A 15,000-nucleotide genomic window follows, 5' to 3' on the forward strand; every position below is an offset into this window, starting at 1 on the left:
AAACAGAGTCAGTGTTAATGATGCTAACGAAGGCTCTGTCCCATTCTGGTCAAACAGAGTGTGTTAATGATGCTAATGAAGGCTCTGTTCCATTCTGGTCAAACAGAGTCAGTGTTAATGATGCTAACGAAGGCTCTGTTCCATTCTGGTCAAACAGAGTCAGTGTTAATGATGCTAATGAAGGCTCTGTTCCATTCTGGTCAAACAGAGTCAGTGTTAATGATACTAATGAATCATTGAACGCTCTGTTCCATTCTGGTCAAACAGAGTCAGTGTTAATGATACTAATGAAGGCTCTGTTCCATTCTGGTCAAACAGAGTCAGTGTTAATGATACTAATGAAGGCTCTGTTCCATTCTGGTCAAACAGAGTCAGTGTTAATGATACTAATGAAGGCTCTGTTCCATTCTGGTCAAACAGAGTCAGTGTTAATGATACTAATGAAGGCTCTGTTCCATTCTGGTCAAACAGAGTCAGTGTTAATGATACTAATGAAGGCACTGTTCCATTCTGGTCAAATAGAGTCAGTGTTAATGATGCTAATGAAGGCACTGTTCCATTCTGGTCAAATAGAGTCCGTGTTAATGATGCTAATGAAGGCACTGTTCCATTCTGGTCAAACAGAGCATGTTGGCTCACTGGAAACACTCTGCTACACCATGTGGGTCTCAAGGTTCCTAATGTACGTCTGTACAAATGGAACCAAATTGACCCGTAAGGGTCCATTTGGCATTATGTACTCTCAGTCAACCTTGTCTGGAAAGGTGTGTGCGTGTGCGCGTGCGCGACCGTGCTGGGTGAAGTACAACAATGTGCAAACACAGCTGCAAGATTCGTGAGCTGCTGTGACAGGAGAAGGATGTCAAATGGAACACAACCACCCTAAAGACTAATCATTGTGTGTATTCCTCCACTATCTGCCATCGAGTGATCTCGGTACATATAGAAATTGATTCATTGTGAGATTCTGACTTTCAAACATACATTTTCTTTTGATTGTATTGTTCCACGTTTTGCTTTGTTTTCTCATGCCAATAAAGCTCCCTTTGAATTGCAAATGAATGAACAAAAATGAACACGGGGTCTCTGTTCCTGTCGCCCTGCAGGCCGAGGTGGGCGACTTTGACTCGGACCAACCGCGACCCCTGGACATGAGTCAGCTGACCTTCGCGCCCACTCAGAACAAGGAGATGGAGGAGAAGATTGTAGAGCTCCACAAGTCACACAGGTGAAGTTAGGGCATTCACTTCTAGTCATTTTTACTAGTTGACTAGTTGCCTAGTTTACTAGTCGACTAGTTGCTTAATGCCCATTTTTATTCAATGATTTTTATGGACATTATGGCTCAAAATGAGATGAAATGGACATGATTGGCGCGCGTAATAAATCATTAATCCATTTAGACCTGAGGACGATTCTACAAATGCCGTCAGTCGTTCTCAAACATTTTCATGTCAAGGACCCCCAAAAATATATGTAATTGGCCGCCGACCCCCCCGAACTCAAAATATGTTGTTCCAGGGACCTTTCACCAGCAAAGATTTGTGTTCAAAACGTTCACTCTGAAAGAATACATATTCCAAATTTGCGCCACATCTTTTTCAAAAATAGCAGATCTACAAGCTTGTAGCGTGGTACGCGGTGCCGCGCTATGAGCTTGTAGATGTGCTATTTTTCAATAGCTAAAGTATTCCATAATAATTCCATATTTATTTATTTTTTTTAGCATTTTTAGCTAGCGTCCACGTACAAAAACTGCCAAATTCCCCGCGTGCACGCACGCAGGCCGTCTTTATAAACATTATGGCTCAAAATGAGATGAAATAGGCATGATTGGCGTGTAATAATAAATCATGAATCCAGCCTCCCGCTAATGAAAACACTGATTGCAGCGCTCGTGTAGGCCTCGTTGGGCCTCATCCACAGACCCCGGGGGTCTAGATGCATTTCCCCATTCACCAAAACAACAAAGACCGCCCCTTCTTCGCTCATTACTGCAGATTGGTTGCACCTGCTACCTAAAACTAGTCAAGTAGTACCAACAAGGTCGACTAGTGGATTTACTAGTCGACTAGTTGCTTAATGCCCATTTTTATTCAATGATTTGAATGATTTGAAAAAAGGCCAAATTCCCCGCGTGCACGCAATCTTTATGGACATTATGGCTCAAAATGAAATGAAATGGACATGATTGGCACGCGTAATAAATCATTAACCCATTTAGACCCGAGGACGATTCTACAAATGCCTTCTAAATCCTGACAGTATTCTGAAAAAACCCTATGTTTCTGTCAGTCGTTCTCAAACATTTTCATGTCAAGGACCCCCAAAAATATATGTAATTGGCCTTCCGACCCCCATCTGAAAATATGTTGTTCCAGGGACCCCCCTAGAAGCAAAGATTTGTGTTCAAAACGTTCGCTCTGAAAGAATACATATTCCAAATTTGCGCCACATCTTCACGATTTTTCTAAAATAGCAGATCTACAAGCTCGTAGCGCGGCACTCGGTGCCGCGCTATGAGCTTGTAGATCTGCTATTTTTCAATAGCAGAACGTATAGGCCTCGTTGGGCCTCATCCACAGACCCCGGGGGTCTAGATGCATTTCCCCATTCACCAAAACAACAAAGACCGCCCCTTATTCGCTCATTACTGCAGATTGGTTGCACCTGCTACCTAAAAGCTCTTACCGCCCTATGGCGTTCAAGGAGTTTAACAATCTGTGTGTTTGTTGTTTCTTCCAGGGGAATGACACCAGCACAGGCAGATGTCCAGTTTCTAGAAAACGCCAAGAAGCTTTCCATGTACGGAGTGGACCTGCACCACGCTAAGGTAAGGAGTGGAACTGACCGCTTTTTTTGGGGGGGGGGGCATTCAATAGGATACAACGGTACGTTTTAACAGCGGAAGACCAACGGCGAGCGTCGCTTGAATTTCATTGGCTATCGCCCACTATCGCCGGGCGACGTCGCCCCAAAAGATGAATTATTTTTATCTTTTCGGCCGAAAAATTATTGGTCTATATGCTTTAGTTTAGAACAAAATGGCGCCAAAGTGTCCCTTAACCGGTTCATTTGTACACTCTTTGAGTTAAATGAAAAAGTCTGTAGTTGTGTTTAGCATTAATGGAGAATTCCGGAGTGGAAATGTCCGTACCGAATGTATATGTATGTATGTGTGACCAAATTCGACTGATATATCGACTGCCATTGGATATTTTTGAATTTTTGAAATGACTGCTTGCATAAAAATTAACCACGCTATATTATGCTCAATTGACCGGCGTAGAGCAGACCCACAGGGCTCTACAGATTTGTGACCAGATTTGACTGAGGGGCTGCCATTGGATTTATTTTATTATTTTAGTTTTTTCGTGTCATATGAAAGCAGGGAATCATAGCTTCAAATTGAGGGTATTGGTTGTTCAGTTTGACCCACCAGTTTTGGAGATATGGCTTATATAGACTTGCAAGAAAACAGCGAGTTGAGAAAACGGGCTTGAAAGGTTCACTTCTGTGGTCACTGTGGACTCTAACATTACACCTAGCTACATGTTTAAGCATTTATTTCATATTTACATGTCGATTTCAGCTCTGACACTTATTCCAGCCATGCTCATAAATAATAAATAAATTAAGAAAAAAGTACATATATATATCATAATTTGTGTACTATAGCTCTGTATACTGTCTGTATGGAGGGGTTTCCTTGTCTCTGCAGCTCCCTAGCAGACTGTACGCTAAAACAGAAAAATACATTTTCTGGTCGGATACCAATTTATCCAATCAGGAAAAGAGACCTCATGCCGATTACAGGATAAGCGAGCGTAATTGGAACAAATTGGACAGAATTGGAGCTGGAACGCCATCAAACATCGAAGCTGATAAATGATATACAGTATACCGGGCTCTCTCTCTGCTCTGATTGGATTAAATTGGTATCCTGATCTGGAAAATCATTTTCTATTAACCCATTTTGGGCGGGAACCCCTTTTGGTGTTAGCATTATGTTATGCTTTAGCTATTGAAAAATAGCAGACCTACAAGCTCATAGCGCGCCACCGAGTGGCGTGCTACGAGCTTGTAGGTCTGCTATTTTTGAAAAATCGAAGAACGACTGACAAAGAAACATAGCTTTTTCAGAAAACTGTCAGGATGTAGAAGACATTTCTTAGAATCTGATCTCGGGTCAAAATGGGTTAAGAGCTAGGGGAACACAGGGAGACCTGGCCGTTACTGAACAAACGCCGAGTACCATTTGGAATACAGAGCTTCAACCTTCAAACAAACGTTTCGTTATACTTTCTTTTTTCTTTTCTTTTTTTTTTCTAAAGGACCATTTAAATCCCCTTTTAATGCTAGCGGGATTAAAAGACTGGTGCATTTATTTATATAGCGCCTTTATCCAAGGCGCTTTACAGAGATGCATTACATTTAGCCATAATTCACAGAGGAAACCACGCAAGGCACCAACCTGCACATCGGGAGCAATAGGCCTATCTCACAGCCCCCTTTCCACGCCCCCTTCCGGTAGATAGTGGTGTCATTTAACATTAGAATTTACACGTTTTTTTTTTCTCTGGAGAATCTAAGTACATTTCCTAATGTAAAAATGTGACAGACCAATATTATTATGATGCAAACAAGATGGTAAATCAGCTCGAACTGATAGAACAAACCTTACCTTGAGAAAACAAAAGTTGTAGACTTCTTAAATGACCTCCGTTAACATGTAGCGTCTATGGAGTGACGTCACGCTATCGCCACTAGCTCCGAAAGGGGGCGGGGAAATTCTGTGAGATAGGCCTATTAGGGGTTCAGAGTTTTTTGCTCAAGGACACTTCGACACTAACTCTGGGGGAGCCCGGGTTCGAACCGGCAACATTGCGGTTCCCATCCGCCCCGGTCACTCTACCGCTGAGCCACCGCCGCCCCAACACTAGTTGTGTTTAGCATGGAAGAGTGTTGCCAAGTCTGCTAAATAATAAGCACCTTTGGGCTTGTTTTATTTGGTTTTTTTTAATATATATATATATAAAGTTGCTTAGACATTTAGTTTAATTTTTATTTTATAAAAAAAATAAATTGGGGGGAGTGTGTGTGTGGGGGGGGGGGGGGGGGGGGGGTTGTTTCTAAAGGGTAGTTGCTTATTTGGACTTATTGCTTCCTAATGTTGTTCAAACCGCTTGTTCTTCCCTACATTAATAATTATGTTCGTCTGCAGACCGACATTCCACAGTTTAAAAAAAAATCTTCAAGGTTTTGTATTCATATCTTTTCAAATAGCTGCGTGCGTGCGCGCGTGCGTGCGCGCGCCTCTTTTTGGGGCTTGTTTTCGAAGCGCTCGTCTCCCTCTCAAACATCTGGCCCCGACGCTGATGCTCGGGGAGAGAAGAGGAGGTCCTTTGTTGTGCTGTTGCTGTGCATATTGTGCAGCGCAGCGGGCGCATGACACCAAATGCTATTAAGGTGTCAGAGGCTTTTCATGTAGTCCCAGCGGGACGCAAACACATCAGGGTCACAGGGATTAGTTTTTCACACCGTATTAAAAAAAAAAAAAAACCCTTGTGCACTCAACATTGTCGGCATGCACTTTGCATGAAAGCATCGACCCCGGAGGCTGGGCGGCAGCGCGCTTGGCGGTCGATGTTGAAATCTGCTTGTCACCCTGCCAGAAGATATTATGATAGCGTACTGTAAACTGTACTGTATGTCCTTTAATATTATCACATTTTAGACCCGAGGACGATTCTACAAGTCTTCTAAATCACGACAGTTTTATGAAAAACCTATGTTTCTTTGTCAGTCGTTCTCAAACATTTATGTCAAGGACCCCCAAAAATGTATGTAATTGGCCGCCGACCCCCCCCCCCCCCCCCCCATCTGAAAACATGTTGTTCCAGGGACCCCCCCCCAAGAAGCAAAGATTTGAATATAAAACTTTCACTCTGAAAGAATATATATTCAAAGATTTGCGCCACATTTTCACAATTTAAAAAAAATAGCAGACCTACAAGCTCATAGCGCGGCACGGGCTTGTAGATCTGCTATTTTTCAATAGCTAAAGTATAACATAATGCTTGAAACACCAAAAGGGGTTCCCGCCCGAAATTAGTTAATTAGGGTTAATATTAAACTAAATGCCTCCATCCTCTCCTCAGCTCTCCTCCTAAGGCCTGCCGCAATTATGGTAAAAAGGTGGCGAACTTTAACACAATCAGCGCCGGGATTCCGTCAAAATAGTATAAACATATTTTCAGATGGGGGGGGGGGGGGTCGGCGGCCAATAGAGGGTATGCGTGTGACATCATCATCAAACCAGGAAGTTATGCAGGAACACCTACTGAGTGGCAAAAAACTACTTTCTGGCCTTGACAGCCCATACATCCACACAGAAAAGTCTTATCTGATTGCATTAAACAACATTAAACAATGTTAAACTCACTTTGCATGTTGCTTTGCCACTCGATTTGCCACTCTATGTGCCATTCACTTTAAGCATGCGCATACTCTCTATTACAGATATTTTTGGGGGTCCTTGACATGAAAATGTTTGAGAACGACTGACACACAAACATGGGTTTTTCAGAAAACTGTTAGGATTTAGAAGACATTTGTAGAATCGCCCTCGGGTCTAAATGGATTGTAACTATCCAGGTTTGAACGTATAGCCTGAAGTGTCTCCTCCGCTCCTACTCTCCTCTCCTCTCCTCGACCCTTCTCGTCTCCTCTCCTCTCGCTATTTTCCTGTTGGAATTTGTACGCTTTACTTTGATGTGTGTGTGTGTGTGTGTGTGTCTCAGCTGTACAAACATGTTCAGAGTAGCGTGGAGGCCATTGTCATGGGAACAGCCTATCTCTTTCCCTCGGATACCACCAGGTCAACAACAGTGAAAGAAAGTGTGTGTGTGTTGTGTGAGAGAGAAAAAGAGGGTATGTATGAGGGACAAAGTATTGAAATAATATGTGAGGGACGGATGGGACAAGACAGATAATTAAAATAATGAGGGATAGAAGGAAACTTGGATAATCCTTGTGTGGCATTTGAGAGAGAGAGAGAGAGAGACGAGACAAGGTGGCAGATGCATTCAAACTCAGGTCCTTGTGACTCACGGGGTCTGTGCACAAGTAGCCTTGGAAAATCCAGACGTTAAAAAAAAAGTCTGGGGGGTCGATCGAGTCCACTTCAATTCGGCGCAAAATGTCGGTCTCTCTCTGCTGATTTCTGATCGTCTGCACCTTTGTTGAATTGACGCAGACACACACGCACTCCTCTGTCGCTCTAATTAATTAGTCTCATGTCCTGCAGCTGCGTCTAGTTTCTCCATAATTAGTCTCATGTCCTGCAGCTGCGTCTAGTTTCTCCCGGGGGGATCCTGCCCGTGCGCTGCCTATGCCATAGAAAGCATGGGTGAGTTCCAGTCTAGTGCACAAGTGGTAATTACCGGACACCCCAGTTCATACAATAGAGAGAACATTTAAAACCTTTTGTTAGTTTTAAACATAGTGGCTAGAGTCAGACATTGAACTAATCCTCACTGAGAGGCCTTTAAAGGTCCACTTGGGCCCCCTTTTTTTTTTACTACAGTTGAAATTAACACTCGGCAGCCAATTACATATCATTTTTGGGGCCCTTGACATGAAATACTTTAATGACGTATTTTATTCCTGTCGTAGAATCTGGTCTCAGGTCTCAATGAGTTAAATGTCAGAAAAACACGTCAATGTGACATTGTGGTTAAATGTGTACACCCCCCTCTGAGTTACAAACGGATACAATAAAACGGAGGCTTTTACCGTGCGTGCGTGCGTGCGTGCGCGCGTGCGTGCGTGTGTACACCCCTCTCTGAGTTACAAACGGATACAATAAAACGGAGGCTTTTACCGTGCGTGCGTGCGTGCGTGCGTGCGTGCGTGCGTGCGTGCGTGCGTGCGTGCGTGCGTAAACACCCACAGTTCAACCGCATTTCAGAGTCACATTGATGGAACACAGAGGAAGCCTTTTTCTCTCTCATTATCAAAGATAAAATTCCCTGCATACCAGCCAGGATACATTTTAAAGCTTTGAAGCGAGTTTACAAGACACGGCTGTTAATTTGTTACTACGGTCAGGTGTGTCACAACAAGACGTGTCATTCTGAGGACAACCAATTGACTGCACCGGGCAAGCACCTGTGTGTCGTTTTGGATTTGAATGACTTTATAACCCATTTTGACCTGAGATCAGATTCTAAAAAATGTCTTCTACATCCTGACAGTTTTCTGAAAAAGCTATGTTTCTGTGTCAGTCGTTCTTCGATTTTTCTAAAATGGCAGACCTACAAGCTCGTAGCGCGCCACTCGGTGGCGCGCTATGAGCTTGTAGGTCTGCTATTTTTCAATAGCTAAAGCATGACATAATGCCAAAAGGGGTTCCCGCCTCAAAATGGGTTAACCGTTATTTGATACGTTGGCTATTCAAAAATAGCAGGTATACAAGCTCAACATTTTAGAAGAAACTCGCAAATCATTGGAATATATTTAATTAAAGTGAACCTTTTTTTTTTTAACTCAAATCTTTGCTTCCGGGACTGAATGTCTGTGGGTCGGTGGCCAAATGCCTATTATTTTGTAGTGTCGTTGACGTGGAAAAAGTTTGAGAAGAAGTTTTTCAAAATGAGTTAATATCACAGGCAGTCTTCACATACTAGAGCATGTCTGAAATAAGTGTCGGAGCTGAAATTGACATGTAAATATGAAATACATGCTTAAACATGTAGCTAAGAGTCCACAGAAGTGAACCTTTCAGGTCTGTTTTCTCAACTCGCTGTTTTAAGACATTACTCTATAATCCATATCTCCAAAACTGCTGGGTCAAACTGAACAACCGATATGTCAATTTGAAGCTATGGTTCCCTGCTTTCATATGACGTCATATGACTGTCCAATGACAGTCCCTCAGTCAAATGTGGTCTCATTTGTAGAATGGGCTTCAGGTCTTGGTGGTTTAAATGAGACTATAGTCCATTGCTATGTTGCCTGGGCCGCCCCACTGTGTGCACACCTGGGACCGTGACGACAAATCAGTGAGAAGATGTGTTCACGCACAGCCCATGAGAAAAATGCTACTAAACGACTTAAATCGAGTTAGTTAATGTACTTAGAAAAGAACTATAGGGCATTGAGAAACTAGTCGACTCGTAAATCCACTAGTCGACCTTGTTGGTACTAGTTGATAAGGAGGAACAAACATTTTATTTTATTTTTTATTTTTGTAGGCCTCAAGATCAGGTAGATTATAGTTATAGTCACCAATGTACACCGTTTTTTAAATGTACAAATATTTATTTCCAAAGGAAGGGAGGGGGGGGGGGGGGGGGGGTTCTTCATAATAGGTAGTTAAACGACTAGTCCACTAGGCCAGGGGTTCTCAACCCGTGGGTCACCAAATTATTTTGGGGGGTCCCCAAATGATTTTCAAACCCCCCCCCCCCCCCCTTTTTTTTCTTTCAACTGAACGGCTGGAAAGTGGAAATGAAGAGTTTACATATAGTACACATACATGCATACACCTTCCCTAATGATTATATCGGGTTTCAGTATTTATTTATGGTGTATTGTCTCTATTATTAAGGTTATTGTAGCAGTCCATTTATATTGGGGGGGGGGGGGGGGGGGGGGGCAGGGGTCCCGAGACATTGCCAAAGCATTTCCGGGGGTCCCCGGCCAAAAACGTTGAGAACCCCTGGACTAGTCAACTAGTGAAAATGAGTGGAAGTGAATGCCCTACAAAGAACCTGCGTCAGGCCCCTGTACAGTATATGCCAAACGGCCCATGCTATACTGTATGTCCACGTGTAGTTTCAGATCAATTGGCCAAACCCACTAAAGAGGACGAATGGATGAGGACAGAGTTCGCAAATATTGAAAAAAAAAAATCATCTCCTGCTTTAGGAATAACAGCTTTGTCACTCCCTGCCAAAAGCCAATGCACATGTGCATTCAGATTGATTAGTCCACCCACTGAAGAGAAACAAAACCCTTTTGGTGTTTTAAGCATTACGTTATAATTTAGCTATTGAAAAACAGCAGATCCACAAGCTCGTAGCGCGGCACCGAGTGCCGCGCTACGAGCTTGTGGATCTGCTATTTTTGAAGAATCGTGAAAACGCGGCACAGATCTTTGAATATATTTATATTCTTTCAGAGCGAACGTTTTTAACTCAAATCTTTGCTTCTGGGGGTCGGTCCCTGGAACAACATATTTTCAGATGGGGGTCGGTGGCCAATTACAGATATCTTTGGGGGTCCTTGACATGAAAATGTTTGAGAACGACTGACATAGAAACATGAGGTTTTTTTTCCAGAAAACTGTCTTGTAGAATCGTCCTCAGGTCAACGCTTCACTGTCACTGTCAGTCATCAGAGATATTAGAGTAGAACCCCTTTTGGTGTTAGCATTATGCTATGCTTTAGCTATTGAAAAATAGCAGATCTACAAGCTCGTAGCGCGCCACCGAGTGGCGCGCTACGAGCTTGTAGGTCTGCTATTTTTGAAAAATCGAAGAACGACTGACATAGAAACATGGCTTTTTCAGAAAACTGTCAGGATGTAAGAAGACATTTTTAGAATCTGATCTCAGGTCAAAATGGGTTAAAACACCAACAACCTGAAGGGGTAAACAGAACCTCAAGTGTCTGGGAGGACGGATCACGTGACTCCCAAGGTCTACACAGTATAATAGAAAAACAAACATTGGCCACTTCCTCCTCCTCCTCCACATGATCGCCGTTTATAAACGGCTAAATGCTCTCTGGTTGCTTGCACTGTGACAGCAGCAGGCAGATAAAAGCATTGAGGATCGATAGCTTTCTATAGCAGCGTGTGTGTGTGTGCGTGTGTGCGTGCGTGTATACTTGTGAAGGCCAAAAGAATACTGTAGTAAAAATTGAGAAATGGATAATATAGTCCTGAATCTATTCTAGTGTTAGCATTATGTTATGCTTTAGCTATTGAAAAATAGCAGACCTACAAGCTCGTAGCGCGCCACCGAGTGGCGCGCTACGAGCTTGTAGGTCTGCTATTTTTGAAAAATCGAAAGAACGACCGACATAGAAACATAGATTCTTCAGAAAACTGTCAGGATGTAGAAGACATTTTTAGAATCTGATCTCAGTGCAAAATGGGTTAAAAATGTACCTCTTTTTATTTCCATTGGGCTTGCAATTAGGAAAAGATTCCGGTCGGGGTAAAGACTGAGCTAGTCGTTTAGAGAGCAGTGCTTCCCAAACCTTCGAGAAACTTAACTTTACTAGTTAAAAAGCAGCTCTACGAGTCTTTGCTGCGCTGCGAGCTTTAACCCATTCAGTCCTGACGTCGAAATTAAAAAAAAAAAAAAAGTCTTCTAAATAATGACAATTTTTTCGGAAAGATTTGAGGCACATTTTAACGATTTTTCAAAAATAGCAGACCTACAGGTTCGTAGCGCGCCACTCGGTGGCGCGCTATGAGCTTGTAGATCTGCTATTTTTCAATAGCTAAATTATAACATAATGTGTGTAACCACCAAAGGGGGTTCCCGCTCAAAATGGGTTTTTGTCTATCTGTTTTGCCTGCTTTCCGCCAATGTTCAATCATGCCTTCCTAAAAATGTCGATGTCCTCACGAGTATAGTACTACAAGCATTGCGTGTGTGTGTGTGTGTGTGTGTGTGTGTGTTACTGTGCACACGTGCGTGCGTGTGGGTGACTGTGCGTGCGTGCGTGCCTGTGTGTGTGTCTCAGTAAAAGCCATTATTGACATGTTGCATTGTCCATTAGCCCAAAAGATTTTCCCCCTAGTTAGTTCCCAGCTGTAATCAATTCTCTCTCTCTCTCTCTCTCTCTCTCTCTCTCTCTCTCTCTCTCTCTCTCTCTCTCTCTCTCTCTCTCTCTCTCTCGCTCTCTCTCTCTGCCAGTGTCTATCCATGCTCGTTTGCTCAGACTGTTTGTCTTTCTCTACCACCGGAGGGCCTTGGTCTTAAAAGCCTTGTTAGTGAGTCGGTCTGTCTGTCAGCTAACTGAGTTACAGTTGGCGTGCGCGAGCGCGTACACGAGTGTCCTCGCGCGTATGTGTCTTGTTGCTGCACCGTGCGTTTGCATGTGTGCGATTCTCTGCTTCTGTCACATGTTCTGTGTTTGTTTTTCATAGTGCTGTGTGTGTGTGTGTGTGTGTGTGTGGGTGTGTGTCTCTATATGCTAATTGTGTTTGCGTTGAGCTAAAGCAGGCTAAGTGAATATCCGTCTCCTATGACCAATTATATGCACAGCGGCATCATATTATTTTAATGGAATATATTCCCTAATAATATGACTGTCTGTCAGCTGGAGCCTAGGGGGTGGTCTCTAGGGCAACTGGCGGCCCCCACCATCACTTAATGCGGCCCGCAGGTTAATATCAGAATACTGATTGATTTCAGCTGTGAGAATTCCAAACATGACCCGCTTTAACCCATTTTGACCTGAGATCAGATTATAAAAAATCAAAAATGTCTGTTTGAAAATGACAGTTTTCTGAAAAAGCTATGTTTCTGTGTCTTCGATTTTTCAAAAATAGCAGACCTAAAAGCTCGTAGCGCGCCACTCGGTGGCGCGCTATGAGCTTGTTTTTAGGTTATTTTACCTTCTCAGGCCGCGACTCCCCACAAATAATCCCATTTAAAGGACATATAACATACAATTCAACTTTTTCAATTTATTTTGTGTTTTTGGAGCTCCCATATGTGTGAACAATCAGGCTTTCATATCATATAGGTGCTTTAATGGAAATTGCTCTCAGGAACAGCTCAACTGATTTTGGCCTCATCGTGATGTCATCAATGTCACCCTACTTTGTATAATTCCTCCTCTTCTTCAGTCTTCAGTTCCAAATTTGCATTTCCACTTTGTTTACAATGTCCACCATTGTTGATTTTCCAAGCTGGCATGGAATGGAAACAAGCCAAGTTTTATCTAGCATGAGTATTATAATGACTCAAATATTAAATAATCTGCATATCAGCACCTCAGGACATTGTGGTACTGCAGCTAAAACTGCTTTCAAAGTCCAGAAAGAAATGACAAGGCCTGGTTATATCAGAGTGGTGATTGAGGCTCAAACCATTAGAAATAACTTTGAGGGACATAGACAATATGATATTAAATAATAAAATCAGTTTTAAAATGCATGTTATTTGCGCTTTAAACCGGCGACGGGACCCCCTCCCAGCCACCCTGATAGGATCAGGGAATTGTGTGCATTACATTTTAGTTTGACTCATTGTTCCACATTGTGAAAATAGCCGATCTACAAGCTCACAACGCCAATGTGAGGTGTTGTTGTGGGCTTGTAGATCGGCTATTTTCACAATGTTTGCCATTTTCTTATATTGACAATTTGGGTCAATCTTTCACCAGTTTTTATAGGATAGTTTTTTTCCCCGTTTTTTTTTGCATATATATGCCTTTTTATATGCCTTTTTTAAAGGCATATAAGGCATATATATGCCCTTTTTAAGGCATATGGTGTGTATATATATATATATATATATATATATATATATATATATATATATATATATATATATATATATACCAGAAAAAAGGTTGGGTGTTTTTGATGAATCTATCATGGTTAAAATGGATTTTGAAGTTATAATGGGTTTGTATAGGGAGGTGGCGGGGGCAGCTACAATTAATATCAAATATCTAAATACTGACTGAAGCAACTTAAAAAAAATCTGGGGTGTTCACATAAGCCTGAGTAGACGATAAAATGACCAAAAGGTTTTTTTTTTTAAAGTGAAGCATCCCCCCCCAAATAAAATAAAGAAATGATGTAGGGACCTCCCCGGTGGTCCCGATCCGCAGGTTGAGAAGCGCTGATCCAAGGCATCGAACGGTAGTCATCAGAGGGCATTAAGTTGCCTCTGTGGAGATCAAATGGGACATCATATGATTCCGTCTTGATGAGCACACACACACAGCTTCACATAATGTCATGAGTTTGGCATCGAGAAATATGCTCGGAATGCCGAGGGAATCAGCCACTCTACGAGTAACACTGTGTGTGTGTGTGTGTGTGTGTGTGTGTGTGTGTGTGTGTGTGTGTGTGTGTGTGTGTGTGTGTGTGTGTGTGTGTGTGTGTGTGTGTGTGTGTGTGTCTGTGTCTGTGTCTGTGTGTGTGTGTGTGTGTGTGCGCGTGTTTTGCAGGATTCTGACGGGGTGGACATAATGCTCGGTGTGTGCGCCAACGGCCTCCTGGTCTACAAAGACAGACTCCGGATCAATCGCTTCGCCTGGCCCAAAATACTCAAGATCTCTTACAAGAGGAACAACTTCTACATCAAGATACGCCCTGGGGAGGTACTCTCTCTCTCTCTCTCTCTCTCTCTCTCTCTCTCTCTCTCTCTCTCTCTCTCTGTGTGTCTGTGTGTGTGTGTGTGTGTGTGTGTGTGTGTGTGTGTGTGTGTGTGTGTGTGTGTGTGTGTGTGTGTGTGTGTGTGTGTGTGTGTGTGTGTGTGTGTGTGTGTGTGTGTGTGTGTGTGTGTGTGTGTGTGTGTGTGTGTGTGTGTGTGTGTGTGTGTGTGTGCACGCGCGCACACAAGCCCACTTCCACATAGAATGTCTCACGCTTGAATGCAACATAGTACTTAATGTCATCACGCTTAATGTCTTGAAGCACTTAAAGCCTGTGTACTTAGCTCGTTGGGGGGGGGGGGGGGGTCCCCCAGGGCTCTATCCTTGACTTTTCCTTTTTTTTTTCTCTCCCTCTACACCAAATCCTTTCGCCGAAAATAGCCACTCAATAGCTCACAGTGAGCTTTTTTTTTTTTTTTTTTCTTTTTAAGATATTTTTTGGCGGCTTACGCCTTTTATTGGTTTTTGAAGGGACAGACAGTAGGCTGACAGGAAACGGGAGAGAGATGGGGGAAGACATGCAGTAAAGGCCGTGTCGGGCTCGGGAGTCGAACCCGCGGCACACTTCGACTGGATTACCAGTCG

The 15,000-nt window shown here is 42.9% G+C and overlaps 1 protein-coding gene across 1 annotated transcript in view; it reads left to right on the forward strand.

Moving 5' to 3' along the window:
• The window catches only part of LOC306940533 (uncharacterized protein), a 156,773-nt gene that overhangs the window by 69,860 nt on the left and 71,913 nt on the right, over positions 1-15,000 (forward strand). Inside the window, exons 9-10 of the mRNA XM_079525631.1 lie at positions 1,107-1,228; positions 2,746-2,833. Of these exons, the coding sequence (XP_079381757.1) occupies positions 1,107-1,228; positions 2,746-2,833 (210 nt within the window). The remainder of the gene's footprint in view (positions 1-1,106; positions 1,229-2,745; positions 2,834-15,000) is intronic.

This window comes from Electrona antarctica, assembly GCF_951216825.1.
Source record: "Electrona antarctica genome assembly, chromosome: 17".
NCBI classification, from domain to species: Eukaryota; Metazoa; Chordata; class Actinopteri; order Myctophiformes; family Myctophidae; genus Electrona; species Electrona antarctica.